This window comes from Podarcis pityusensis, assembly GCF_964106645.2.
Source record: "Podarcis pityusensis genome assembly, chromosome: 13".
Classification (NCBI taxonomy): domain Eukaryota; kingdom Metazoa; phylum Chordata; class Lepidosauria; order Squamata; family Lacertidae; genus Podarcis; species Podarcis pityusensis.
In genome coordinates, this window is record NC_138038.1 from 29,377,290 (window position 1) to 29,404,786 (window position 27,497).

Consider the following 27,497-nt stretch of genomic DNA (forward strand, 5'->3'; position numbering starts at 1 on the left):
GGGGTGCGGGAACAAAGGCAAAAGATTGCAGGGATCAAGAGATGTGACTCTTACCTTTGGACATTCCATTATATTCCAGAAACACAAGAGCAAGCAGTTTTTACACCCAGAGAACACACAACTATTTCCACCTCTAGCAGGCTTAGGCATCATCACGGTACAAATACACTATTTAGACAGGCAGCTTGAACAGGGTCAGTATGGGACGTGGTCTTCATAGAGACATTGGGGTATGGAAAACATATCATATAAGGAAAGGTTGAAAGAAATTGGTATGTTCAGTCTCTTGAAAATGAGTCCAAGGTGTAACATTACAACACACTTCAAAGACTTAAGCAGTTGCCACATCGAAGATGACAAAGCTTCTATTGCTGCAAACGTACTACTTGTTTAGGGTTCAAAATTCGGACCAAACGTTCTTCAATTATAAAGCAAATGAAACAGCCATTTGTTGCAGAAACTGTGATTCGTGTTTTCAAAAGGATATTGAACTAGATGACCTACAGGACTAATTCCAAAGTAATGATTTACTATTCTCTTGTAATCTGTCTGAGAAATATTCATGGATTTTATTACAGCTCACTTATGGATCATTTTTACCAGTACAAAGTGCAAAAATGCTATTCCCATTCTTGTACCAGATGGTCCCCAATGAAGCCCAGCAGCACAAAGGAATTGTGCAGTTACTTCAGCATTTCAGATGGACCTGGGTTGGGCTTTTTGCCGTGGATGATGACAAAGGGAATAGGTTTTTACAGACAATAGTGTCAATGCTATCCCAGAATGGCATCTGTTATGACTTTATAGTAAACATACCAAAATGGAGTTATATGGATGAGATGCTAGACTGGTTTTTAAAACACTTGGATGCCTATCTCATTGTGTTTGAAAAAAAAGCCAATGTATTCCATGCATATGGGGAACCTTCATCCTTTCAAGTTCTAATAATGATGTTGTTTCTAGCACCCTTGGTAGACTTGCCCCCCCTAGGTAAAGTGTGGATTATTACATCCCACTGGGATTTTGCATCACACTCTATTCAAAAGATTTGGGATCTACAAGCCTTCCATGGTTCCATATCCATCACGGTTCATTCAAATCAGCCATTGGGATTCCAACATTTCCTTCAGATGATAAGACCTTCATGGTCCCAAGGAGACGGTTTTATCCAGGACTTTTGGGAACAGGCCTTCAGTTGTTCATTAGAAATGTCTAATGGGCAGCATCAGGAAAGGAAATACTGCTCTGGAGAAGAGAAGCTAGAGAGTCTTCCTGGGACCTTGTTTGAAATGGAAATGACTGGCCACAGCTACAATGTCTACAATGCTGTCTATGCTGTGGCTCATGCTTTGCAAGCTGTTTACAAATCCAGTTCCAAAGGTAGGAAGTTGGGAGAACAACAGGAACTGTTTTTTCAGAATGTGCAACCATGGCAGGTAATTACAACTGAACATTTTAAAAAGTCTATGTTTTCATCAAGAAACATAGGGAAATCTAAGTCTGCATGATACAATTCCTCTTTCTTTGGTGGTTTTCATTTCCTATCAGTGTTTTTTCCCCTTTTGGAAATCCATTTTGATAAATATTAGTGGTCCCATGATAAAATATTGTTATTTCAATTCAAAATCACCCACCACCTTAGAGCTTATGGAAAGTAATGATCATTTGAAATATCAAATAATCATATAAGGTTTCCAATTCAAGAGCAAAACAAGATTGTCCAATGGATGAAGTCACCACATACATTGTTGAAGTGTTTTGAAACAGTCCTCTCTTTGCTGATACTTTCGTTCCATCTAGGTCCATCATTTTCTAAGAACCATGATGTTCAACAATAGTGTTGGGGATTCAGTGTGTTTTGATTATAATGGAGAGTTAGTTACAGGTTTTGATGTAACAAACTGGATTATTTCCCCGAATGGATCATTGTTTAGGGTCAAAGTTGGAAGACTGGACCCCCAGGCACCTTTAGGAAAAGAGTTAAGCTTAAATGATGATAAAATTGTGTGGCATAAAGTATTTAATCAGGTGAGAAACAGCACTGTGACATTTGATATTTTGACTCAAAATTTTCAAATGCTTTGAAGAAATCTAACTACATTCCAACTTTAACATTCCTAAAATCCCACAGGATCTTTTATTATTTCCTGAAGCTTTTTGAAAACTACATTATATTCCAGTTCTAATTTTGTTGGATTCCTATTATGCGCTTTATCTTTCCTCTCCTCCAATAAATAAATAAATTACTTATTTTAAGAATTGGTTTGGGATAGGGAGCTAGGTATTATCTTTAATGGACCCTTTACATTTTAATAGATATTTCCATATTTAAGGGATATTTATCCACCTATTTAAAAAGTATAGGCTTCTATGTACACTACGTACACTACCAAACATACATCTCTTTGCAGAGGCAGTGATGAGTTCAAGACACACTCTAGAAAATAAAACAAAAGCAAGAAATAGGAAGAGAGAGAGAAAACCATACAAAGCTTAAATCTTAACTAGAGAAAACAGACAGAAGTGAACCCTTCCTGCTCTAACTTGGGAGCTCTTTCTTTCTTTCTTTCTTTCTTTCTTTCTTTCTTTCTTTCTTTCTTTCATTTCAAATCTGTTTCAAGGTGATTGAGCAGGTGGTTTTTGAACAACTCCAGGCATGCCTGGAGGATGCAGACCATTTGGATCCCTTCCAATCATGATTCAGGCCTCATCATTGGGCTGAAACTGTCTTGGTTATGCTGGTCAATGATCCGGCGGACTAGGGACAAAGGTGAAAGCTGTTTCCTAGTTTTGATGGCTCTCTCAGCAGCTTTTGATACCATCAACCATAACATCCTTCTGGACCATCTAGAGGGGCTGGGAGCTGTGGGCACTGTTATACAGTGGTTCCGCTCCTTCCTCCTGGGCTGTGTCCAGAATGTGGTGTTGGGGGATGAGTGTTCAGAATCCTGGGCTCTCACTTGTGGGGTGCCTTAGGGTTCCGTCCTCTCCCCCATGCTTTTTAACATCCATATGAAGCTGCTGGGAGAGATCATCAAGGGGTTTGGGCTGGGTGTCCATCAGTATGCGGATGATACCCAGCTCTACCTCTCTTTTAAACCGGAACCAGTGAAGCCAGTGAATGTCCTCTGTGAGTGTCTGGAGGTCGTTGGAGGATGGATGGTGGCTAACAGATTGAGACTGAATCCTAACAAGACAGAAGAACTGTTTTTAGGGGACGGGGGAGGACTCCCTGGTCCTGAATGGGGTGAATGTGACCCTGAAGGAGCAGTTGCAGAGCCTGGGAGTCATTTTGGACTCACAGCTGTCCATGGAGGTGCAGGTCAATTCTGTGTCCAGGGCAGCTGTCTACCAGCTCCATCTGGTATGCAGGCTGAGACCCTACCTGCCTGTGGACTGTCTAGCCAGATTGGTGCATGCTCTAATTATCTCCCGCTTGGACTACTGCAACACGCTCTACGTGGGGCTACCTTTGAAGGTGACCTGGAAACTGCAATTAATCCAGAATGCGGCAGCTAGACTGGTGACTGGGAGTGACCACCTGGACCACATAACACTGTTCATGAAAGACCTACACTGGCTCCCAGTACATTTCCAAGCACAATTCAAAGAGTTGGTGCTGACCTTTAAAGCCCTAAACGGTCTCGGCCTCAGTATACCTGAAGGAGCATCTCCACCCCCATTGTTCAGCCTGGAAAGTGATGTCCAGCGCCAAAGGGCTTCTGGTGGTTCCCTCACTGTGAGAAGCAAAGTTACAGGGAACCAGGCAGAGAGCCTTCTTGGTAGTGGTGCCCGCCCTGTGGAACACCCTCCCATCAAATGTCAAGGAAATAAACTTTTAGAAGACATCTGAAAGCAGTCCTGTTTAGGGAAGTTTTTAAACTCTGATATTTTATTGTATTTTAAATATTTTGTTGGAAGCCGACCAGAGTGGCGGGGGAAAACCCAGTCAGATAGGCGGGGTATAAATAAGAAATTATTATTATTATTATTCCAACCTGCTTTTGTTTGTGCTCTCTTTAGCTCTCATTACTAATCTCTCTATAATGATTCTCTATAAGGTGCTTCCCCTTTCTGTGTGCAATGACTACTGCTATCCTGGATACAGCAGGAAAAAGAAGGAAGGAGAGAAATTTTGCTGCTATGATTGTGCTTCATGTCCAGAAGGGATGATCTCGAAGTATAAAGGTGGGAGGAATAACTGACACAATCATCTTATTCACATTTCCATAACATAGCATAAAGTGTACCCCTTGAATGCATATGGAGGTAGTTTGCAATGCAAAATTGTAAACAAAAAACACACCAAAACCCTAATAATTAATTTTTAAGAGTTTCAAAGAGTGTGGGACTGAGTGAATTTGTGTCCATCATTATCTCTCAGTCCACGCAACCTCACAGGGTTGGTGTGAAGATCTCTTGCCAGGTTCCACTGTCACTGAAAGTCTTTCCTTGATTTTTCCAGTCCCAATAGGGTAGCCAAAGGAACCTTTTCCCAGTGGACCATCTGGCATTTCATCAATATACTCTGCTTTTAATATTGTTTAATTTAATTGATTTTTATAATCTTATTTCAATAAAGAACAGGTTATTAACTATTTAAATAAATACATAATATAGGACATTTCTGTTTTCAGTATACAATACTGAATGTGAGAACTTATTGTGGAACATTTGTTCCACGGCAGCATAGAAAAGCCTGCACTTGTGGAATCCCAGCCTTGACGTTTATTTTCTCCACTTTGATAATACCGCTTATAGGATACCGCTTATAGGATTAATATTTCAAACAAAGAACAGAATACAGTGATGCCTTGAGTTAAGTACTTAATTTGTTCTGGAGGCCCATTCTTAACCTGAAACTGTTCTTAACCTGAAGCACCACTTTAACTAATGGGGCCTCCCACAGCTGCCGCGCCGCTGGAGCACGATTTCTGTTCTCATCCTGAAACATAGTTCTTAACCCGAGGTACTATTTCTGGGTTAGCGGAGTCTGTAACCTGAAGCGTACGTAACCTGAAGCGTATGTAACCCAAGGTACCCACTATAAATTGACAGCATAGTAGAACAACTTAATGTTTAACTATAGCATGAAACAACATGTAACGTTGTGAAGATGGTTTTTAGATTCTGTCCATGTGGGGAAAAATAAATTTCTGAAGCAATTAAATAAATTGAATACAAACTTTTCTGTTTATGTATTTATGTGATTTTTTTTCTCTGAGGATGGTGACCCTGAAAAAGTTAAGATGATGATGATGATGATATACCCCGTCAATCAACTGACCGTCTGCTCAGCCACTCTGGATGGCTCCAAACAGAATATTAAAAACACAATAAAACATCAAACCTAAACAGGGGTGCCTTCAGAACAATGTTTTAGCTATATATTGATCAATGTCAGAATCTTTTTAACAGCTCTTCCTTTATTTTAGATATGGATGCCTGTGTGAAATGTCCAGAAGATGAGTATCCCAACCATGACCAAACCCAATGCATTCCCAAGGTCCCAAGCTACCTCTCTTATAAAGAAGATTTAGGACTCGTCTTAGTTTTCTTGACCATTATCTTCTCTCTGATCACAGCATTTGTGCTTGGGACTTTTATGAAGCACAATAACACTCCAATAGTCAAAGCCAACAATCGGACTCTCACCTACATCCTCCTCATCTCCCTCCTGCTTTGTTTCCTCTGCTCCTTTCTCTTCATTGGACAGCCTGGAAAGGTGACCTGCCTTCTCCGACAAATCACTTTTAGCATCATCTTTTCTGTGGCCCTTTCCAGTGTTTTGGCAAAAACCATTACTGTGCTTCTGGCATTCATGGCAACCAAACCAGGATCCAGGATGAGGAAATGGATAGGGAAAAGGCTGGCAAATTCTATTGTCCTTTTCTGCTCCTTTATTCAGGCTTGCATAGGTACTCTTTGGTTAAGTACATCCCCTCCATTCCCAGATACAGATATGCACTCGCTGCATGGGGAAATCATACTTGAATGTAATGAGGGTTCAGTGGCCATGTTTTATGGTGTCTTAGTCTATATGGGTTTGCTGGCCATTGTCAGCTTCATCTTGGCTTTCCTGGCCAGGAAGTTACCTGACAGTTTCAATGAGACCAAATTTATCACTTTCAGCTTGCTAGTGTTTTGTAGTGTTTGGTTGTCCTTTGTTCCCACCTATCTGAGCACCAAAGGAAAATACATGGTAGCTGTGGAGATATTTTCCATCTTGTCGTCTGGTGCTGGATTACTGGGTTGCATCTTTTCCCCAAAATGCTACATTATTATATTCAGACCTGAGCTGAACACCAGGGAACAACTAATCAGCAGAAAAAAGTAAAAGAACATGAGTACATATGTTTCTTTCTGCTTGTGTATGTAGTTCAATGGAAATTCTGGTGGTAGGGATGTCATAAGAATGGGTTATGGGTTCTTGCTTAAGCAAACGTCTTTCCTTAAATTCTTGTATGCATTGTTTGACCAGAAATATTTCATTTCAATTTGGTTCTTACTTTAGTTTGCTGACATCTCCTGCATTTGAATGGAGAATTTCCTATTTAACTGTTCACTGTAATTCTACCTCGAATTAGACACAATTATCAACTCATAGGATTCCTCATTCTGAGGGTCCCAAGCATTTAAATTGCTTGTGGCTCAAAAAAACTTTTAAATGGTTTACCAGTGCAAAGCCTATTATAAATTATAGCCACATGTAATTAAAATACAAGGTAAATCAATTTCATATGAACACCAATGATTGAAATATACCATAGTAATCAATATATTTAAAATAGGGATTTATTCTGAAGAAACTGGGAGAAGCTAAATATAGTAGCTTCCAAAGATTCCTGAGTCATGTGTTTTCTTTCCTCTACATTTTCTTAGTGTAGTATAATCAACTTCATATTTCTGGAAAGATTTCCCTTGCCTTTTTTGGGAAGACAATCCTCCAAAAGGCATTAAAAAAAAAAAAAAAAAAAGGACTGCTAAAGAGCTCTGGGAAATCCTGACCCTATACAGGATGTGTGTGTGTGTTAAATTCAGTTTCTAACATTCAGCAAAATCCTCCTCAGTGAAGGTTTATATAATTTGCAGTGAAGGTTTATATAATTTGCGTAGTAAAGTCCCCTTTAGGGTGCCCAGACTAGCACAACCCTGTTTTTCCTTTAGAGACTGCCAGAGGGCATGGAAAGGCTTTTTTCAGTACTGTTCTGCGGATTTTCTGGGGAGAATTGTTTGAAGTAATTGGGAGAGGAAAGAGATTCTAAAGACTATAAGGGATGTAGAAATAATGAGCCAGAGCAGGACTCTATATCAGTTGGAATGGTTCACCTTGGTTCCTTCCCTCTCCTCCCTGCCATGTGAAGGGGAAGAGTAGCCACGGAGGGTTCAGGGAGTTGATAGAAAAGAGGACCACACAAACACCAAGCCTGGCAACCTAGAAGTGGTGTGGTGGATTATGAAAACCAACACCTTTTTTAGTTGGGAGATTTAAAGAAGTAGCTGGGAGATACAATGATACTCAGGATTGAGGAATGCTGTGCAGGCAAGAGGGGAAGAGACCAGCCAGGAGAAGGCATGAGAGCATCTGAAGTGGATATTGACCAAACAAAAAGAGGGATAAAGGTGGGGGCACCGAATGGATGAGTAATGGAAATTATGATGAGGAGGGAGGAGATCAAGGCTGCAGTGAAGTACAGTGGTACCTCTGGTTGCAAACGGGATCTGTTCTGGAAGCCCATTCGCAACCTGAAAAGAGCGCAACCTGAAGTGCTGTATCTGTGCAGGTGTGCGGTGCAATTTGGCACTTGTGCGCATGCGAGAAGTGCAATTAGCGCTTCTGCGCATGCGCAAGTGGCGAAACCCAGAAGTAACCCTTTCCGGTACTTCCGCGTCACCACGGGACACAACCTGAAAAGACGTAACCTGAAGTGTCCATGACATGAGGTATGACTGTAACTGTAAGAGCACTTAAGGAGAGAGTTAGGCCTGGCTAGAAGGAAACTCACAGGTCTGGGGTTGCACCATCTCCCAGTGGTGAAGCAAGTGAACAACAGCCACCTATCCCTCACACATGAAAACAAAGCTTACCATAACCAATCACAAATGAAAAACCACACCCTAGGCCAAGCCCAACCTCTCTCACCACCAAAGGAACACAAGTGAATAGCAGAGAACCTGCACAAGTGACTCTGACACAAAACCCCACACATATATTAAATAAAATAGAAACCTTGCCACCTGACCCCACACCCACTCGCCTTTCCCCCCCTCCACCTCTTTCCTCCTTTTCTTCCTAATGTAACACTAAGGTCTCAACAAACGAAACTGATCTGTAAAAATGTTACTTGGAAAAGAAAAAAAGAGAGAGACACTGCTCATACTTTTGTAAACCAAGTATTTTTAAAAAACTAAAAATATATTAAATAAATAATTTATTAAATAAACACTGTCGTCACTACAATGTTGACTATATGCTGGAGCACAGAGTGATAGTAGCCATACTCTTAAATGTGGAGCTGGGGCAAGGGGGTCAGAGGGATGCTTTACAATTCTCCAGTGCCAGTTTTGCATTCTTCCCCCAATCAGGGAATGCTAAGTAAGGTTGGGAGGGAGAAGGTGTATGTGGAAAGGAGTCATCAGTGTGTTGCCGGAACTCAGCTCTATTCCACTGTTACATAAGAGTCAGCAGTTGCCAGCCACAACACAAAAGGGTATCTGGCTGCAGTGGTGGGCTGACTGAAGGCCACATATCAGAAGTTAAATGCTGGTAGGGCAGAGGCACAGTGGTTGGTCAGTTCCCAAGTTTAGAGAATGGGAGATTTACCTGTTTTGGGTGGAGTTGTACTCCCTTTGAAGGAACAGGTACAAAGTCTAGGGATGTTGTGGATCCTTCTCTTTAATGGAAAGCCCAAGTGATGTAAGCAGCAAGGAGCACCTTAAACTTTCTTCATCTGGCAAACTGGATATGACTATTCCAGTAGCCTAGATACTGTGATCTATGCATTGGCAACCTCAAAATTAAATTCCTGTAATATAACTTCTGTGGACCTTCCCTGCCCACAGGGAGCAGAACAAAGGATCACTGGCAGCAAAGCTGATAAACGAGCTTGGCTTAAAATGTAGCAGATCCTTTGCTAGTCACTGGACTGAGTTAAAAGACATGAAAAATATATTTCCAGGGTCCTTAAATTCATATTATGGAACCTACTCCCAGATACATACAATGCACAACATTTAGAATATGTTAAAATCATGAACATTATAAGTACTGCAATGATAAAGAATCTTACTAAGTAAATTAACTATCAGTAAAAATATGTGGGACAAACAATATTGGGGAATAATCTGTAGCCATCAACATGACAAGTTATGACTCTCACTTCCCCCAGACTGGGCTTTCAATTTATGCCAAATATGAATGACCATGGATGAACTGGACAGATCTGGATCTACATAAAACTAGCTACTTTTTATCCCATAAGGGGAAAGAAGTGTCTGACAAAGGTGGGGGAAGGGAGGAACTTCTACCAATTTTGTTATTCATGATACAACGTCGGAAGTCGATGACACATTGGGGAAATGAGAATCATAACAGTCATAATTGCTGGTTTATGCAGTTGACAATCAGCACATGCTAGCAAGATCAAAAACAAGTGTCTGAAGAAGAACTATAAAACACTTGTATTCTTCAGAATTAGATCTAGGTAGAGGCAGGGCTCTGTCATTCTTCTGTTAGATAATCTCTCATTTATATGTTAGGATATATTTCCACAAGCTGATTATTCTTCTTTAGAACAAAAACAAAAGAAAACAAAAGAAAAAAATCACTCAAAGTAAAGTGAGGGGATAAAGATCTGGATCTAGACTGTATGACTCCCACTTATATCAGTGGGGGACACATTCAACTAACTTATTTTTGCTCCAGCTCAAAGAGAAAAAGCAGAGGAACAATATAACTAGAACAGTAGTCATTCCCCCACCATGGGCCACTTCTTTTAATTTGAATCGTATATTTTATTGTATTGCAGCTTGAATTCTATAGAATTCAAATTATAATTGTTTGTTTCAGACATGCTGTGGACAGCCTGAACGTAGCATGCACACCACTGGTGGTCTGCAAACAGCAATTTTAGAAACCCTGAACTAGAAAAAAAAAGGGTACTGGCACCCACATTCCATAACAGACCAAGTTGTAGATCCATGCAGCCAGAGTATTATCATTTAAGGCTGTAGCAACTGAGGCTTTCAAAACTGCCATTTAGATGGGTGGTTTTGCCAAAAGGATCATGACGGTGATGGTGTTGCTGCTTCTCCTGTTGTGTCATACTGTATGCAAGTCACATTTTATTAATTGCAGCATTCGTGATGATCTGCTCTCTATTCCTCATGAATTTTTCCAGCCAGGTGACCTTGTTATTGGTGGGATTGTTTCTCAAGTCTTCTACCTCTATGATTTACTTTCTCTCTTGGAGCAGCCTACACATATTGTGACTCATGAACCTATGTAAGACACCATCTCCCTGCTCATCTCCCCTCACTTTTTTGTAATATGTTCAGGCCTTAATTACAAGGAACACATATTTTAGGAATACTGCATTTATTTATTGTGGGTGTGAACAAATGATAAGCTGGCCACGCTTGGAGTTGTTAATATGTACTTTATCTTCTAGATAACGTTGTTAAACACAAGGAAATAATAAGCTTTCCCTAACAAGTGTAAGTGAAATGAATGGATCTGGTGCATTTCTGTTTTCCTCTACGGAATTACCTCATCAAGGAATATGTCCTTCTCTATTTTTGGCCACATTGATTCTTATTTTTCAAGACTTTTGATCCCTTATTCTTCACCCCCATCTCTGTCCCACATATGACTTATTTAATCATATTGTGCTTTCATCTCACATTATTATATTTTAGAAACAGATGTTGTTTAATTGTTCCTGCTGATTTCAGGCTGTAATTTATCCAGCCGACTCCCAGATTACATAGGGAAAAATCAGTTTAATGTCCCTAGGCCCACATCATACCTCACTGCCTAAGGAGACTTTTTGTGTGATAGGTTCATTGCAGCTCTTTGAAATAAATTTAAATGTGAACAGATAAAATATTATAGGGGTTTGTGGGTTTTTAAACGGGTTTTTTAATTGGCCCTAAGTAACTGTAGTATGGTTTTCAAATGTATATAGAATGTATATAGAATATTTTAAGACTTGTGATTGTACACTCTACTTGTAATCTTCTCTTTTCCTCGCCTAATCATAGATGATCTCGAGTAGCATTAATATATCCATATAATAAATGAGCCAATATTAATTACTAGATCTAACATCAGCTTATGGGGTATTTCACATATAATATAAGTAATAAAATCTTTTTGATTAAAATATGTTGTTCTTTACATGCTAATAAGCATTATATATATATATAAATTGTTGATAATTAAGCAAAATATACAGCCACCAAACCTATATATATATATATATATATATATATATATATATATATAAACTGATATGAAATCCTTTATGTATATGGAAAAATATAATAAGGGAGATAATAAATATGATTACTAAGGAATTTGATACCTGTTGTGAATGTCCTCAAATTTGGTGGTGGATGTTTAATATTTACTTTCTTCTTTTATGCTTTTTTAAGGTATGAGATCTGCAGGAACATTTTGAGTATTTATCTCTTTTTTAAAAAGATATTTAATTTTCATTTTATTTTGAGTTTATTTTCTTCTAAGGGTAGCAGTTTCACTATAGTCTTGAACAGATGCAGATGACAAATGAAGAATACAAATTTGTTTTATTGCTTCTGTCACTGTTGTTTTATTAAATAGCTGTAACCTACATTACAGTTCAATGCCTAAGAACTACCAGCACATCCTGGCCTTAGCCTTTGCTGTAAAAGAGATAAATGAGAACCCCAACATCTTACCAAACATTTCTCTGGGATTCCACATTCTCAATAGCTACTACAGTGCTAGGATGACATATAAGGCCACCCTCAGCCTACTTTCTAAACAAAAAAGATTTTCTCCTAACTTCAAGTGTCAAAATCAGAATAAATTGATAGCTATTGTTGGAGGATGCCTCTCTGGAATATCTGCCAATGTGGCCACCATTTCAGCAATTCACAAGACTCCACAGGTAACCTGTGTGCATAGGGGTATGAACATTAGATATATGTGAGCTTTGTGATGTGCCTGTAAACAGATAAATTCAAGTTTGGGCTGAATTAAAAGAATCAAGGAATTGGATCCAATGCTAATCATATTTAGAGCAGAAACACTGAAATTATTTTACATGACTACTTTTAACCCATTCATTTGGCTTTAACTGCATAAAGCCCACAGTTTCCAAGGCTCCAATAATTTCAATTCCACTTCGTTTTGCACTAGGAAGATCTCATGCTGACTACTGTGTCCAGTTCTAATTGGCAGATTTAAATAATAATGCACTCATTTCAGAATGGGTTAAGAGGAGGTGAGTGAATAAGGCCAGAAGTATGGAAAACACATCATATAGGAAAGGATGAAAGAAATGTGTCTCTTTAAAATGAGTTCAAGGTGAAACATTACAACACTTTTCAAAGACGTAAACAACTCCCAAACAGAAAAGTCCAAAGATTTCTTTTGGACTGCTGCAAAGGTAGTACTTGTTTAAGGGTCAACATTTTAAATACTTCAATGATAGGACAAATGAAACATCCATTTATTTGAACTAGATGACCTACAGGACCAACTCCAAAATATTGATTTACTATTCTCTTGTAATCCGTCTGAGAAATATTCATATATATTTTTACAGCTCACTTATGGATCATTTTTACCAGTACAAAGTGCAAGAATGCTTTTCCCATTCTTGTACCAGATGGTCCCCAATGAAGCCCAGCAGCACAAAGGACTTGTCCAGTTACTTCAGCATTTCAGATGGACCTGGGTTGGGCTTTTTGCCGTGGATGATGACAAAGGGAATAGGTTTTTACAGACAATAGTGCCAATGCTTACACAGAATGGCATCTGTTATGACTTCATAGTAAACATACCAAAATGGAGTTATATGGATGAGATGCTAGAATGGTTTTTTCAGCACTTGGATGCCTATCTCATTATGTTTGAAAGAAAAGCCAATGTATTCTTTGTATATGGAGAACCTCCATCCTTTCAAGTTCTAAGAATGATGTTGTTTCTAGCACCCATAGCAGACTTGCCCCCTCTGGGTAAAGTGTGGATTATTACAACCCACTGGGATTTTGCATCACACTCCATTCAGAAGATTTGGGATTTACAAACCTTCCATGGTTCTATATCCTTCACGGTTCACTCAAATCAGCCATTGGGATTCCAAAATTTCCTTCAGATACTAAGCCCTTCATGGGCCCACGGAGATGGTTTTATCCAGGACTTTTGGGAACAGGCATTCAGTTGTTCATTAGAAATGTCTAATGGGCAGCATCAGAAAATTAAATACTGCTCTGGAGGAGAGAAGCTGGAGAGTCTTCCTGGGACCTTGTTTGAAATGGAAATGACTGGCCACAGCTACAATGTCTACAATGCTGTCTATGCTGTGGCTCATGCTTTGCAAGCCATTTACAAATCCAGTTCCAAATATAGAAAGTTGGGAGAAAGACAGGAACTGTTTTTTCAGAATGTGCAACCATGGCAGGTAATTACAACTGAACATTTTAAAAACACTATGTTTTCTTCTGGAAACACAATGAATTCTAAGTGTGCATGATACAATTCTTATTACAGTGGGGGTTTTCATTTCCTTTCAGGGGATTTTCCCCTTTTGGAAATCCATTATGATAAATATTAGTGGTCCCGTGACAAAATATTGTTATTTCAACTCATAGTCACCCACCAACTTGGAACTTATGGAGAGCAATGATCATTAGAAATATCAGATAATCATATAAGCTTTCCAATTCAAGAGCAAGAATGACTGCCCAATGAATGAAATCACCACATACATTGTTGAAGAGTTTTGAAACAGTCCTCTCTTTGCTGATACTTTCTTTCTATCTAGGTCCATCACTTTCTAAGGACCATGTTGTTCAACAATAGTGCTGGGGATTCAGTGTGTTTTGATGGTTATGGAGAATTAATTATAGGTTTTGATGTAACAAACTGGATTATTTCCCCGAATGGTTCATTGTTTAGGGTCAAAGTTGGAAGACTGGACTCTCAGGCACCTTTAGGAAAACAGTTAAGCATCAATGATGACAAAATTGTGTGGCATAAAGTTTTTAATCAGGTGAGACACTGCTCTGAGGCATTTGATGTTTTGACTCAAAATTTTCAAAGGCTTTCAAGCATTTGTTTTATTATTTCATGAACCTTTTTGAAGACAACATTATATTGCAGTTCTAATTTTGGTGGATTCCTGTTATATGCTTTATCTTTCCTCTCCTCCAGTAAATAAATAAATTTCTTATTTCATGAATTGGTTTCGGGTTAAAGGGCTAGGTCTTTAATAGACCCTTTACATTTTAATAGATATTTCCATATTTAAGGAGCTATATAAGTTTCTAAATACACTACCAAACATACATCTCTCTGTAGACACACTGATGAGGCAATATAAAAGTTCAAGGACACATTCTAGCCAATATAAACAAAAGCAAAAAGAGGAACAGAAATAGAAACATACAAAGTAAATCTTAACTAGGCAACACAGATAAAGGTGAACCCTCCCTGCTCTCACTTGAGGATTTCCTTTTTTTTCCAACCTGCTTTTTTGTGTGATCTATTAGGTACTCATTACTATTCTCTCTTTAATGTTTCTGTACAGGTGCTTCCACTTTCTGTGTGCAATGACTACTGCTATCCTGGCTACAGCAGGAAAAAGAAGGAAGGAGAGAAATTTTGCTGCTATGATTGTGCTCCCTGTCCAGAAGGAATGATTTCTCAGTATAAAGGTGGGAGAAACAGCGGGCACAACTATATTATTGGCATTTGCATAACACAACAAAAAGTGTAATCCCTTGAATGCACATGGAGGCAGTTTGCAATGCAAAATTTTAAACAAACGAGAGGAACTTACTATTAAGAGCCAGTGTGGTGTAGTGGTTAAGAAAGGTAGTCTCGTAATCTGGGGAACCGGGTTCGCGTCTCCGCTCCTCCACATCCAGCTGCTGGGTGACCTTGGGCTAGTCACACTTCTCTGAAGTCTCTCAGCCCCACTCACCTCACAGAGTGTTTGTTGTGGGGGAGGAAGGGAAAAGAGAATGTTAGCCACTTTGAGACTCCTTAAAGGGAGTGAAAGGTGGTATATCAAATCCAAACTCTTATTATTATTATTATTAATTGTTAAGAGTTTGGGACCAAGTGAATTTGTGTCCATCACTACCTCTCAGTCTAAGCAACCTCACAGAATAAATACAAAATAAATAAATATTTCCTAGTGGACCATATGGCAGTTCAAATATATACTCTGCTTTTAATATTATTTCATTTAATATTATTTCATTTAATTGATTTTTATAATCTCATTTCAATGAAGAGCGGGTTATATATTATTTTAGTAAATGCATAATATAGGACATTTCTGCTTTCTGCATATCCAATATTGGATGTGAGAACTCATTGTGGAACATTTGTTACTCAGCAGCATTGAAAAGCCTGCACTTGTGGAATCCCAGCCTTGAAGTATATTTTACGTAGCCAGACGATAATATCACCTACATTTTCAGGATAATCTCACCATTATTTTTTCACCACTTTGATAATCCTGCAATACAGCTTCTAGGATTAAGACTTCAAAGAAAGAACAGAATAAATTGTCGGTATAGCAGAACCACCCAATGTTTTACTGTTGCATGAAGAACATCAAACATTCTTATGGGGTTGGGGGATTCCCAAGCAATTGAATAAGTTGAATGCAAACTTTTCTATTTATCTCTTTATATTAGCATTTATTTCAGAGGAGGGTGTGCATGATACGAATCTAAAAGAGGTCTGTGACACTAAAAAGGTTAAGAACCAATGCTTTAGCTATATATTGATCAATGTCTGCAATATTTAAACAGCTCTTCCTTTATTTCAGATATGGATACCTGTGTGAAATGTCCAGAAGAGGAGTATCCCAACCATGACCAAACCCAATGCATTCCCAAGGTCCCAAGCTACCTCTCTTATAAAGAAGATTTAGGACTCGTCTTAGTTTTCTTGACCATTATCTTCTCTCTGATCACAGCATTTGTGCTTGGGACTTTTATGAAGCACAATAACACTCCAACGGTCAAAGCCAACAATCGGACTCTCACCTACATCCTTCTCATCTCCCTCCTGCTTTGTTTCCTCTGCTCCTTTCTCTTCATTGGACAGCCTGGAAAGGTGACCTGCCTTCTCCGACAAATCACTTTTAGCATCATCTTTTCTGTGGCCCTTTCCAGTGTTTTGGCAAAAACCATTACTGTGCTTCTGGCATTCATGGCAACCAAACCAGGATCCAGGATGAGGAAATGGATAGGGAAAAGGCTGGCAAATTCTATTGTCCTTTCCTGCTCCTTTATTCAGGTTTCCCTTGGCACTCTTTGGTTAAGTACATCCCCTCCATTCCCAGATACCGATATGCACTCACTGCATGGGGAAATCATACTTGAATGTAATGAGGGTTCAGTTGCCATGTTTTATGGTGTCTTAGTCTATATGGGTTTGCTGGCCATTGTCAGCTTCATCTTGGCTTTCCTTGCCAGGAAGTTACCTGACAGCTTCAATGAGGCCAAATTTATCACTTTCAGCCTGCTGGTGTTTTGTAGCGTTTGGTTGTCCTTTGTTCCCACCTATCTGAGCACCAAAGGAAAATACATGGTAGCTGTGGAGATCTTTTCCATCTTGTCTTCTGGTGCTGGATTACTGGGTTGCATCTTTTCCCCAAAATGCTACATTATTATATTCAGACCTGAGCTGAACACCAGGGAACAACTAATCAGCAGAAAAAAGTAAAAGAACGTGAGTGCATATGTTTCTTTCTGCTTGTGTATGTAGGTCATTGGAAATGCTGGTGGGAGGGGTGTCATAAGAATTCAACCATGGGTACCTGCTTAAGCAAACGTCTGTCCTTCAGTTTTTGTATGCAGGGTTTGGCCAGAAACATTTCATTTCAATTTAGTTCTCACTTTAGTTTGCCAAAATAATTCCTGTTTAATTGTGCAGTGGAATCCTAACTTGAATGAGGATCCAATTATCAAGTCAGATGATTCCTCCTTGTGTGGGTCCCAAACCTTTAAATGACTTGGAACAAATTTCTTCACATAAACATGATCAGTGGTGGCATTACTCGCCCAAATGACTTAAGTACAAAACCAATTTTGAGATATCACCGCATGTAATTAAAAGACACAGTAAATCAATTTCATCTGAACACCAATCATTAACATGTACAGTAAGTTTATCTATTAAAACAGCATCTCAATTAAAATAGTTAAAATAGACTTAGATAGTTGGTCAAAATTGAAACTTTCTTTGTTAGGCCGAATTGCTGCTATCAAGATGAATGTATTGCCAAAGATGTTGTTTTTATTTCAAACACTTCAGGTTCTGGACAGGACGGAGTGCTTTCAGAAGTGGCAGAGAGATATTTCTAAGTTTGTCTGGCAGGGCAAAAAGCCCAGAATTAAGTTTAAGATATTAACTGACGCGAAAGAAAGAGGGGGCTTTGCCCTGCCAGATCTAAAGTTGTATTATGAGGCCGCAGCGTTCTGCTGGCTAAAAGACTGGCTACTTCTTGAAGACACTGACGTGTTGGATTTGGAAGGGTTTAACAATGCTTTTGGATGGCATGCATATTTATGGTATGACAAGGTTAAAGCAAATAAGGCCTTTAAGAACCATATTGTCAGAAAATCACTGTTTAATGTCTGGACAAAATATAAAGACTTGCTGGAAAATAAAACTCCAAGGTGGCTTTCACCTTTGGAAGCCAAGGCCCGAAAAAGACCCAATATGGAGGCTAAATGGCCTAAATATTGGGAAATACTAGAAAAAGATGGAGACAATTGGAAATTGCAGAGTTTGGAGAAAATGAAGGATAAAGTGCGAGACTGGTTACATTACGCTCAGATTAAAGAAGTTTTTAAAAATGACAAGAAATTAGGGTTCCAGGTGGAGAAATCGAAACTAGAAACAGAATTGTTAGAACCAAAGACTAAGGTACTTTCAAGGATGTATAACTTGCTGTTAAAATGGAATACACAAGATGAAATGGTTAAATCGGCTATGATAAGGTGGGCACAGGACATTGGGTATAATATTATGTTTGAAGACTGGGAAAGGTTGTGGAGTACTGGATTGAAATTTACTGCATGCAATGCTTTGAAAGAAAATGTAATGAAAATGATATATAGATGGTATATGACCCCAGTCAAACTTGCAAAAATTTACCACCTGTCTGATAATAAGTGTTGGAAATGTAAAGAGTGTGAAGGAACATTTTTCCACCTCTGGTGGACTTGCCCTAAAGTGAAGGCGTTCTGGGAAATGATTTATAATGAACTGAAAAAGGTATTTAAATATACCTTCACTAAGAAACCAGAGGCCTTTCTTTTGGGTATTGTCGGCCAAGGGGTGGTAAAGAAGGACCGGACATTTTTTATGTATGCAACAACAGCAGCAAGGATACTACTGGCAAAGCACTGGAAAGCTCAAGAGCTACCCACACTGGAAGAATGGCAGATGCAACTGATAGACTACATGGAACTGGCTGAGATGACCGGCAGAATTCGTGACCTGGGAGAAGAGAGGATTGAGGAGGATTGGAAGAAATTTAAGAATTATTTACAAAAACATTGCAACTTGAGCGAATGCTAAGCAGGATGCTAGATCATAAATAATTGAGCACCACTAACTTAGATGATCTAAGAAAATAAGTGAGATTGAGAAAATATAACTCTTTTTGAGAACTAGAAGATTATGAAATATAGAAGGGATATAAGAATGCAAATAAGATAACAAATTGCTGGTAAAAAGTTATAACGATGAAAGTGGGAGCGGGAGATGTGAGGAAGTCCAAAAAAAAAAAAAAATGTGAAACTATGTTAAGATTTTTGTTATATTGCCTGTTACATTTATTCTTATTGTAAACTCCAATAAATATTATATAAAAAAAAAAAAATAGTTAAACCAGCAATTTATACTGGAGGAACGGGGGGAAGCAAAATATAGCAACTTTCAGAGATTCCTGGGTCATGTGTTTTCTTGCTTCTACATATTCTTAACATAGCATTAGCAACTTCATATCTACTGGAAAGGGCCATTATTCAGAAAGCATAAGAATAAAAAGGTGTTTAAGAGCTCTGGGAAGCCCCCATTCCATGTCGGGGTTTTTTTTTATAAAAAATAAATAAAATAATAATAACAGAGTTAAATAAAGCTTTTAACTTCCAGCAAAATCACCCTGAATAACTTCCATTCACATTATAATTCACTGACCCCATATATAATTTGAGTATGGAAGTCCCCTTTAGAGTGCCCAGATCACAGTCCCTTTTGTCCTTTACGGACCACCATAGGAGGTGGAATGGCAGTCTTTGAGTAGAGTTCTGGGGATTGTCTGAGGAATCTTAAAATTGTAGAGCTGGAAGGGACCACACCACAGGGGTTATCTAGTCCAATCCTCTACAATGCAGGAATCGTTTGCCCTACATGGGGCTCAAACCAAGAACCCTGAGATTAATTCTCATGCTTTGTGTGCCAAAGTCCCGTGCCCCACAGTTACCTATTGATTAATAAACACACAGACACGAGTATGTAGGTTAATGGGCTAAAACAGGCCATAACTTTTTTGGTTACAGATGTGAGTGGTTTGGCTTAGGCATTGGATGAAGCCCAACTATATCTTGTCTCCCGCCTGTCTGCAGAGAGTCAAACTAATGGTAAACCACCAGAAGGGGAAGCCCTATGACTGACATCAAATAGGGCCACCCTGAGCGGTACCCCTTGGGGTCATGGCATGGCCCTAGCGCCCCATCTGTGCTGTGGTTTAAAACACCCATAGCCATACACCCTGCCAGCATTGATTGGCCGGGTAGTGTGACATGGCCAGGGGATGGCTTGAGGGGCGCCTCAATCCCCTGCCCTCTAGCCAGGCCACCAAACAAAGTGTAATGTGATGCACATTGCAGGGTGGAGAGAATCCTAACTTCACATATGCACACATTCATGCTGAATGCTGGCTGAATGCTGGCTGGAACTGACCAGAAGTGAAATCTTGGGGTCATAGTCTATAATCCATAGCCACTCTCTTCAGGTAGGATTCTCTCTCAGCCCTACCTGAAGATGCTGGTGATTGAATCTGAGACCCCCTGCATCCAAAGAAGATGCTATATCACTGTACAGCCTCACATTTGAACTATTGCTCTCACATTTCACCTATCGGCCTCTGCAAACAGGAAGACATGTCATCTCACCTTTTGACAGCAACAAGCTACCAGTATTTTCCTTATGGCTAATTTCATTTCCTTGTTTCTCAGGGTATAAATAAGGGGATTTAATACTGAGACACCTACATTGTACATGAGGGTGGATATCATGTCCGACAGTGGTATATCTCCCGAGGAAGGCAAATAGTTGAATAAAACAGGCACATAGAGCAAATGCACAACTGTGAGGTGGGATGTGCATGTGGAGAAAGCTTTCCATCTTGCTTTGTTTGACTTGACCTTCAGAAGGAGAAAAGATATTATATAGAGGTAGGAGAAGAGTGTGAGGATGAATGGGATCATGACAATTAAGCCAGTGACTGTATTGAGAAGGCTGATGTTGAGCTGGACGCTACTGCAAGCTAACTTCAGCAGTGGCTTGATGTCACAAAAGAAGTGCTCGACAAGGTTTGGGCCACAGAAGTGCAGCCGGGAGGTCATCACAGTGTGCATGAGTGCATGGCAGAATCCAGTGCCCCAAGAAGCTGCTGCAAGCAATAGGCATGTGCATTTGTTCATAATAACAATGTAACGCAGAGGATTGCATATAGCCACATAACGGTCATAGGCCATAACTGCTAGAAGGACACCTTCACTGCTTCCAGTGAAGTGGAAGAAATGGAGTTGAGTTAGGCATCCGCTGAAGGAAATGTACTGAGGTCCAGATATAAAGCCTGCCAGCATCTTGGGCACAGTGACTGTAGCATAGCAAATGTCCAGGCACGAAAGATTGCTGAGGAAGAAGTACATGGGTGTGTGGAGGTGAGCTTCAGTCAGCACTGCAATCAAAATGATACTGTTTCCTAGCAGACTGATGAGGTACAACATCAAAAAGAGTAGAAAGAGAAAAGGTTGCGGTCCTTGGAGATCTGTCAAGCCTAGTAAGATAAACTGGCTCACTTCTGTCTGGTTCTTCATCTGTTTTCACAGAAGTGGTAGCCTGTTAAAACGTGTAGATTTTAGTAAGGACACAACATAAATAACTGAAATGTCTTGCCAGGGCTTATCCACATTTAACTTTTACCCCACTGTTTCCAGACACAAGTCTGTGCCTAAAAACTCTGTGTCTAAGTGTTATTGTTTTGCCCCAGAGCTTTCCCTGAAAAAAACATGCTCTTTAGTGCTCAATCAATTTGAGTTTTCCATGGATTGCTATTTGCTCTGATTGAGCTTTAAGAGCAGGTTTTCATGGGGAAAGGTCCAGAGCAAAAAGAAGAGCTACTCAGACATGGAGCTTTAAAGTGTGGTCCATGCCTAGAAAGAGTCAAGGAAAAGCAAGTGTGAATAAGCCCTCCACTGCAGCCTCTAGTAGGGATATGCATGATGCCTTTTTCCATGTAGTACTGCTAAATACCTCAAATCCCATTTATTTCAATGGATCTCCACTAAGGAAGATTAAATCTGGATCTAACCCACTAAACAAAACGGACCAATTTAATCACATCCTTACAGGTTTTGCATTCACAGTAATCAATTTGGATTTTTACCCCTTTCTCATTTTTAAGATTCTTATTTTTGATGCATTTTTGACTCTCTTTTTGGAGATATTTTCTGAATGTTTGATCTCAACATTTGTCCATACTTGAAACTTACCAATCTGTTTGAATTTCTGTTGAAGATGCATTGAAGGACAGTGTACCTCCTATCCAAGTGCTTATGCTGCTGAAATGTAGCTAACAATGCGGTGCTATAAATAAAAGTAGTTATATCTCTATAGCTGTAATGGCCAGGGGCACATTAGCCCCTTGAGGCAAAATGTATATAAGAACTGGCTTCATGAGTCCCACACCATATTATTATATGCACTGGAGACCAATTACTCAGTCCATTTCAACTGGTAGTAGTAGTGATGTGGAATACATTAATTAAGAAAGGGCTTCTAAAAGTGACAAAGGAATTAGTTGCACAACTTCCATAATATTCTTGCAGCAATGGAATCACCATCCATTCCCACCTTGGTGGCTTGCAGAACCAAAATTCTCATGAACATCAGTAGGCACTGCAGACTGCAATATACAGAATGAGAAAGAAGTAAGGCAAGCGAACCAGCAAAACCACTCGCTCCTTCTTAACTACTTAACTATTGCCAGAAAATTGTTTTTAATTTTATTCTTTATCTCTGTCTTCACTAAACAGCCTTTTAACCTTCTGGACTTTAAGTGACCTAACTTACTCTAAATACTGGGTAGAGCAGTATAGAACTTAACCACCCTACACCAGGGCCCCATAGCCCAGAGAGCAAACCATCAGGCCAGCTCTTCACCTTTAAAGGTGCCAATAATAGGTTATTACCTGAAACTTAACTGTTTCCCTTCCTGTATCTAACCTTCAAAAGTGACTCAATGAAGTGCCAAATTAACCTATTAATAAACATGACAGCTTGGCTCTGAAACTGGCACGCCCCAAAGACATGTACCAAACATGCATCCAGATGGTATATGATGCTAGAGAACAATAGACTGTGGGGTTTCCAATCACTGGTCAATCAGTCAGGCTACTCAGGGCTGCCAGTTTATATCTGTGATTGTCCACAAATCTAAGTAACAGGCACTGTGCAGCAGGCTGAAAAGGAAACAACAAAACACTATTCACAATGCAATTCTTTTTTCTGAATTCGGGGGGGGGGGGGTGAAATTATTGCTTTGGTGCTCCAGAATAAGAACATTGGAAAAAATATTGCTCTTCCAAAAATAATATTTTTCTTGCAAACAATTCCAGTAAAAGTTCCTAGATAATATTTGATTAAATTATTCAGAAGAAGAATAAAAACAGAGGAGAAACTTGTTGTGGTTCACTGGCAACTTTATTAGAGGATCTGTTGATCAAGCAATAGTTCAGACTAGAAAATAAAGCCTGGAAATTAAGGGATATGCACACGTGTGTGTGTGTGAGAGAGAGAGAGAGAGAGAGAGAGAGAGAGAGAATGTATATTCCACCTTTCCATTGTTATCATAATGCTGAGAGAAGCTTCCCAACAAGGTAAATTTGGATGATTTGGGGGCATTCTCCCCAGTTGAAACATGATCTTAATAAACTCCACAAGTCAAATCAAGGGCCCCAGAAAAAAAATTCTATTTCTTTGTCACTGTGGATTTTCTGACTATCAAATTATGTTTCCCTATATTTCTGTTTCCTTAAGTCCACATGTTTTGCAAGAAGTGAGGCTATCCAAATGTTGAATGTTGCCTCTGTAACACTAAACATGTCTGGATTTATTTTTATTATCATTATCTGTTGGAATGAATCCACGACAGACGAGTGGTAGGTGTCATATGAGAGGCGTCTCTCCGGGGCGAGCCCCGGGAACTCTCTTTTATTGAATATTACAAACATTGCCACAGGTGTGCTTGTGGCTGATTGGTTGATACAAACACAAAGCATCTTGTTGCTGATTGGTTAACATAGGTACAAGGCGGGAATTACATATGAGCATTTATCACTGATAGATCAAAGACTGGGAAACGGAGCTGGAACTAGACAGGCATGAAACCTCCTAATTAAATTATAACTAAAGATTGATATTGAAGGAACATAACATGAAAGAATACAACAATCACGTTCCGTAGATGTGGTCAGCAATGCATTAAGAACAGGTCAGGATACACTGTTTCATGAACTCAATGGGAACTGTTCAGAACATTCTCAGACTCTTGTGCAGAAGCAGAGAAAAGATTATGAGCGAGACTTCCCAGAATGCAAGAGAAAAGAAGCAATAGTTCTCATAGCAAGACTTCGTAGCAAGACTTCCCACAATGCCACAGTTATGTGCAGCAAGAGAACTGCAGAAAGAAAACTTCCCTTCAATTATCATTATTTTAAAAGAACACTTTTCCAATTGCTGCTGCTGGAAAAAAAATCAGGTTTCTCTGCCTTAACAACAACAAAACCACAGCCAGGCAGTGCTATATACTCGAAGAAAAAAACACCTGCGCTTATTTGTGTGCAGTTTGGCAGGCTTAAGCCACTTTGCAGGAGCTCCTGTCTCTACAAATTTCCAAAATTTGGAATTTTATAGCCGTTTTTGGATTCCCCGTTATAGAGAATATGGGACAGAGACTCAATATATACAGAGCAGCTTGGGGCCCAAATTATGGAGGGGCCACATAACTCAAAGGTAGGTCAGATTGTTTTATAAACAAATAAATAAAATACATAAAATAAAATATGTGGAGTATGGTGGTTAATGGGTTAACCTCTGGTATGCCCTGTGCCTGGGAGGGACTTCTACGGAAGTCAGGCATGTCTGTGTATTTTAGTTTATGTGTTCTAGCTCTGATGGAGTTTGCTGCTTTGCTTGTAAATAAACGCTGTAGAATAGAAGTACAGTGTTTGGACTCTCTTTTCCTTCTTCTTACACATGAAGGCAACCGCTGCTACCCTGCTACTCTGCCTTAGGTGAAGTTTTTCCCAGAAGATTGCGCAGAGGGAAAAGCAGTGTTTTCCGCACAGGGAAATGCACTGGACAGGCAGAACTCCCAAGAAAATACATGGTGGATTAGGTTGCCAGATATGTCCTAATCATCTAATGTAATAAGGGCAAATGTAAAGTGGAATGCCCTAGATAATGCGAGCAGGGTCTGGGCTTGTATTTCTCTTTATCTCTTTCCTCCACCATGCACTTCTCAATACCAGAAACAAAACCCTATTTTCTCATTACATGCCTACATCATTTATCAGATTGTTCAATCCTATTTCAGCTGACAGTGTTACAAACTGAGAAATAAATTTCACATCAATAGCTGTATCCTCACAGTGATCAGCAATCTCCCCAGGCTTTTCCTCAGAGCTGACTTCATATCCTGGTTCCTCAGGGTATAGATCAAAGGGTTTAAGAAAGATGTAACTACACTGTACATGAGGGTGGCTATCATGTCTCTCTGAGGTAAGTCTCCTGATGTTGGAGGGAGGTAATTGAACAAAACTGGCACATAGAGCAAACCTACAACTGTGAGGTGAGTGCTGCAGGTGGAAAAGGCCTTCCATCTCCCTCTGTGTGACTTGACCTTCAGTAACAGGAAGATGATGATATAGAGGTAGGAAAGGAGTGTCAAGAAGAAAGGGATCATGACAATTGAGCCCGTGACTACATTGAGGAGACTAAGATTGAGTTGTGTGCTACTGCATGCCAGTCTCAGTAGTGGCTTGATATCACAAAAGAAATGCTTGATGATATTGGGGCCACAGAAATGAAGTTGGGATGTCATAACTGTGTGCATCAGGGCATGAAAGAACCCTATAGTCCAAGTGGTGGCAGCCAGTAGAATACACACACGTCTGCACATAATGACTGGATAGTGCAATGGATTGCATATGGCCACATAGCGATCATAAGCCATGACAGCTAAAAGAAGAGCCTCACTGCTTCCTAGGAAATGGAAGAAATGAAGCTGGGTGATGCATCCAACAAAGGAGATTCTTCGATGAGCCAACAGGAATCCAGATAGCATCTTGGGAAGGATGACTGTAGAGTAGCAAATGTCCAAGCAAGAAAGGTTACCGAGGAAGAAATACATAGGTGTGTGGAGTTTGGTCTCAGTCACCACCACACACACAATAGTACTGTTGCCCAACACAGTTACTAGATAGAGGAGGAAGAAGAAAACAAACAAGACCATTTGAACTTCCTGTTGGTCTGTTAAGCCCATGAGTATGAAGTGAGTGCTCTGTGTCTGATTCTCCATTGTTGCTGGGATTTTTAGAAAAAGCAGATAAAAGAATTATTTTAGAATGTCATGATTATATATGGAAAAAATATATATAAAGAAGACTAAGAAATATGTGATTCCTTACATTTCAGAGAGAATTGCAACACCTATGCTCAAACTAACAATCCTCTTGGGAGTCCACACTCTCCACTATGAAATATTGCTGAAAACACTTCAACAGGTGTCTGCATCCTGCCAAGTAGATGATTATAATTTTGGTTAAAGAGTTGGCAGAAAAACTCCAGAAAAAAATCAAATAGTTTTGGTCCTCTGAATTTCTTCCCCATCCCAATTTCCTGAAAATATGCCCTTCAATCATAATAGGGTGGGGTGGGGTTGGATTTTGTGCTGCTTTCTTGGGGAAAATAAATCTCCCCATAAATTTCAGGAGGTGGGGTGGCACTTACCTTACAAAGGCTTGGCAGGAAGGGTAGCTTGTAGGAAGCTGCATAAACCATCTGCATCCGAAACCTTTGACCCATGATTGGTCAAAAAAGAACTTCCTATAAATGTTGTCCCAGCTCTAAGGAAACATATAACTCAGTAGGTTAGAGTGTGGTCCTGATAATCCCAAGGTTGCAGGTTTAATCCCCATATGGGAGAGCTGCATATTCCTGCATTGCAGAGGGTGGGACTAGATGATACTCAGAGTCTCTATGATTCTATATTTGTTCTATAAACACACACACACACACTCTGTGGCAAAACAGCTGATTTGTCTTAAGGGGTTGGAAACAAATTCTCAGAATGTTTCAGACAGCCCTAGTAAAAAAATGTTGGTCTCGGATACTAGAGGGCCAGACATGTTCCCTACTGTGATAGTTATGAAGTTGACACAATGGCCTTTGGGCAAACCTAGCCAATTTCATAGAGTTGGTGTGGGAGAAAGTGGAGCACATAAATCTAACAACCCTCCCTTTCATTTGTGGCCAACAATCCAAATACGTTTACCATATTTGGATTATGCAAGAAATCTTCACAGGCCAGAGAATAGATGCTGTAAATATGTGATTGCCAAAATGAAAGCACTGAGGCAGAATTTTCTGTTATCGTATTTATGGATAAAGGAAGCAATGAACTAAGGCAGAATGGGAGGAGTAGGCGGTGGTAAAGGCTTTGACTTGTGTAACGATATTAAAATATTTGTAACATAAAATGGGAAGGGCAACTATTTTGCCCATTATTCTCCAGGGGAGGACTGAAACAGCTCTAGAGGTGCTCAACAGCAACAACAAAAATTCAAGTGATTTTTAGGGGGGCAGGAATCTTTAATAAGAATTGTTAGCTCACCTCTGCAGGCTTGAATGCTAGATTGTGGTGTTGGTGGTCATCCTTAACAGAAAGTCTATTAAGAACATAAGATGA

General features: G+C 39.6%; 3 protein-coding genes across 3 annotated transcripts; 1 reads left to right on the plus strand and 2 right to left on the minus strand.

Moving 5' to 3' along the window:
• Positions 1-1,350: 1,350 nt before the first annotated feature.
• LOC308460767 (vomeronasal type-2 receptor 26-like) lies at positions 1,351-16,954 on the plus strand (the record flags this gene model as incomplete). Its single annotated transcript, XM_080977291.1, has 8 exons — positions 1,351-1,436; positions 4,062-4,158; positions 10,401-10,504; positions 11,843-12,152; positions 12,813-13,670; positions 14,034-14,261; positions 14,799-14,925; positions 16,053-16,954. The coding sequence occupies exons 1-8, from the start codon at positions 1,420-1,422 to the stop codon at positions 16,952-16,954; spliced, it is 2,643 nt and encodes an 880-aa protein (XP_080833417.1). The 5' UTR covers positions 1,351-1,419.
• Positions 16,955-20,406: 3,452 nt separating this feature from the next.
• On the minus strand, positions 20,407-21,471 carry LOC308460768 (olfactory receptor 12D1-like; the record flags this gene model as incomplete). The annotated part of the gene is made up of 1 exon (XM_080977292.1): positions 20,407-21,471. Exon 1 carries the CDS (start codon positions 21,343-21,345, stop codon positions 20,407-20,409), a length of 939 nt encoding a protein of 312 aa, XP_080833418.1. The 5' UTR covers positions 21,346-21,471.
• A 3,683-nt stretch (positions 21,472-25,154) lies between these two features.
• LOC308460769 (olfactory receptor 12D1-like) lies at positions 25,155-26,108 on the minus strand (the record flags this gene model as incomplete). Its single annotated transcript, XM_080977293.1, has 1 exon — positions 25,155-26,108. The coding sequence occupies one exon, from the start codon at positions 26,106-26,108 to the stop codon at positions 25,155-25,157; it is 954 nt and encodes a 317-aa protein (XP_080833419.1).
• Positions 26,109-27,497: the final 1,389 nt, after the last annotated feature.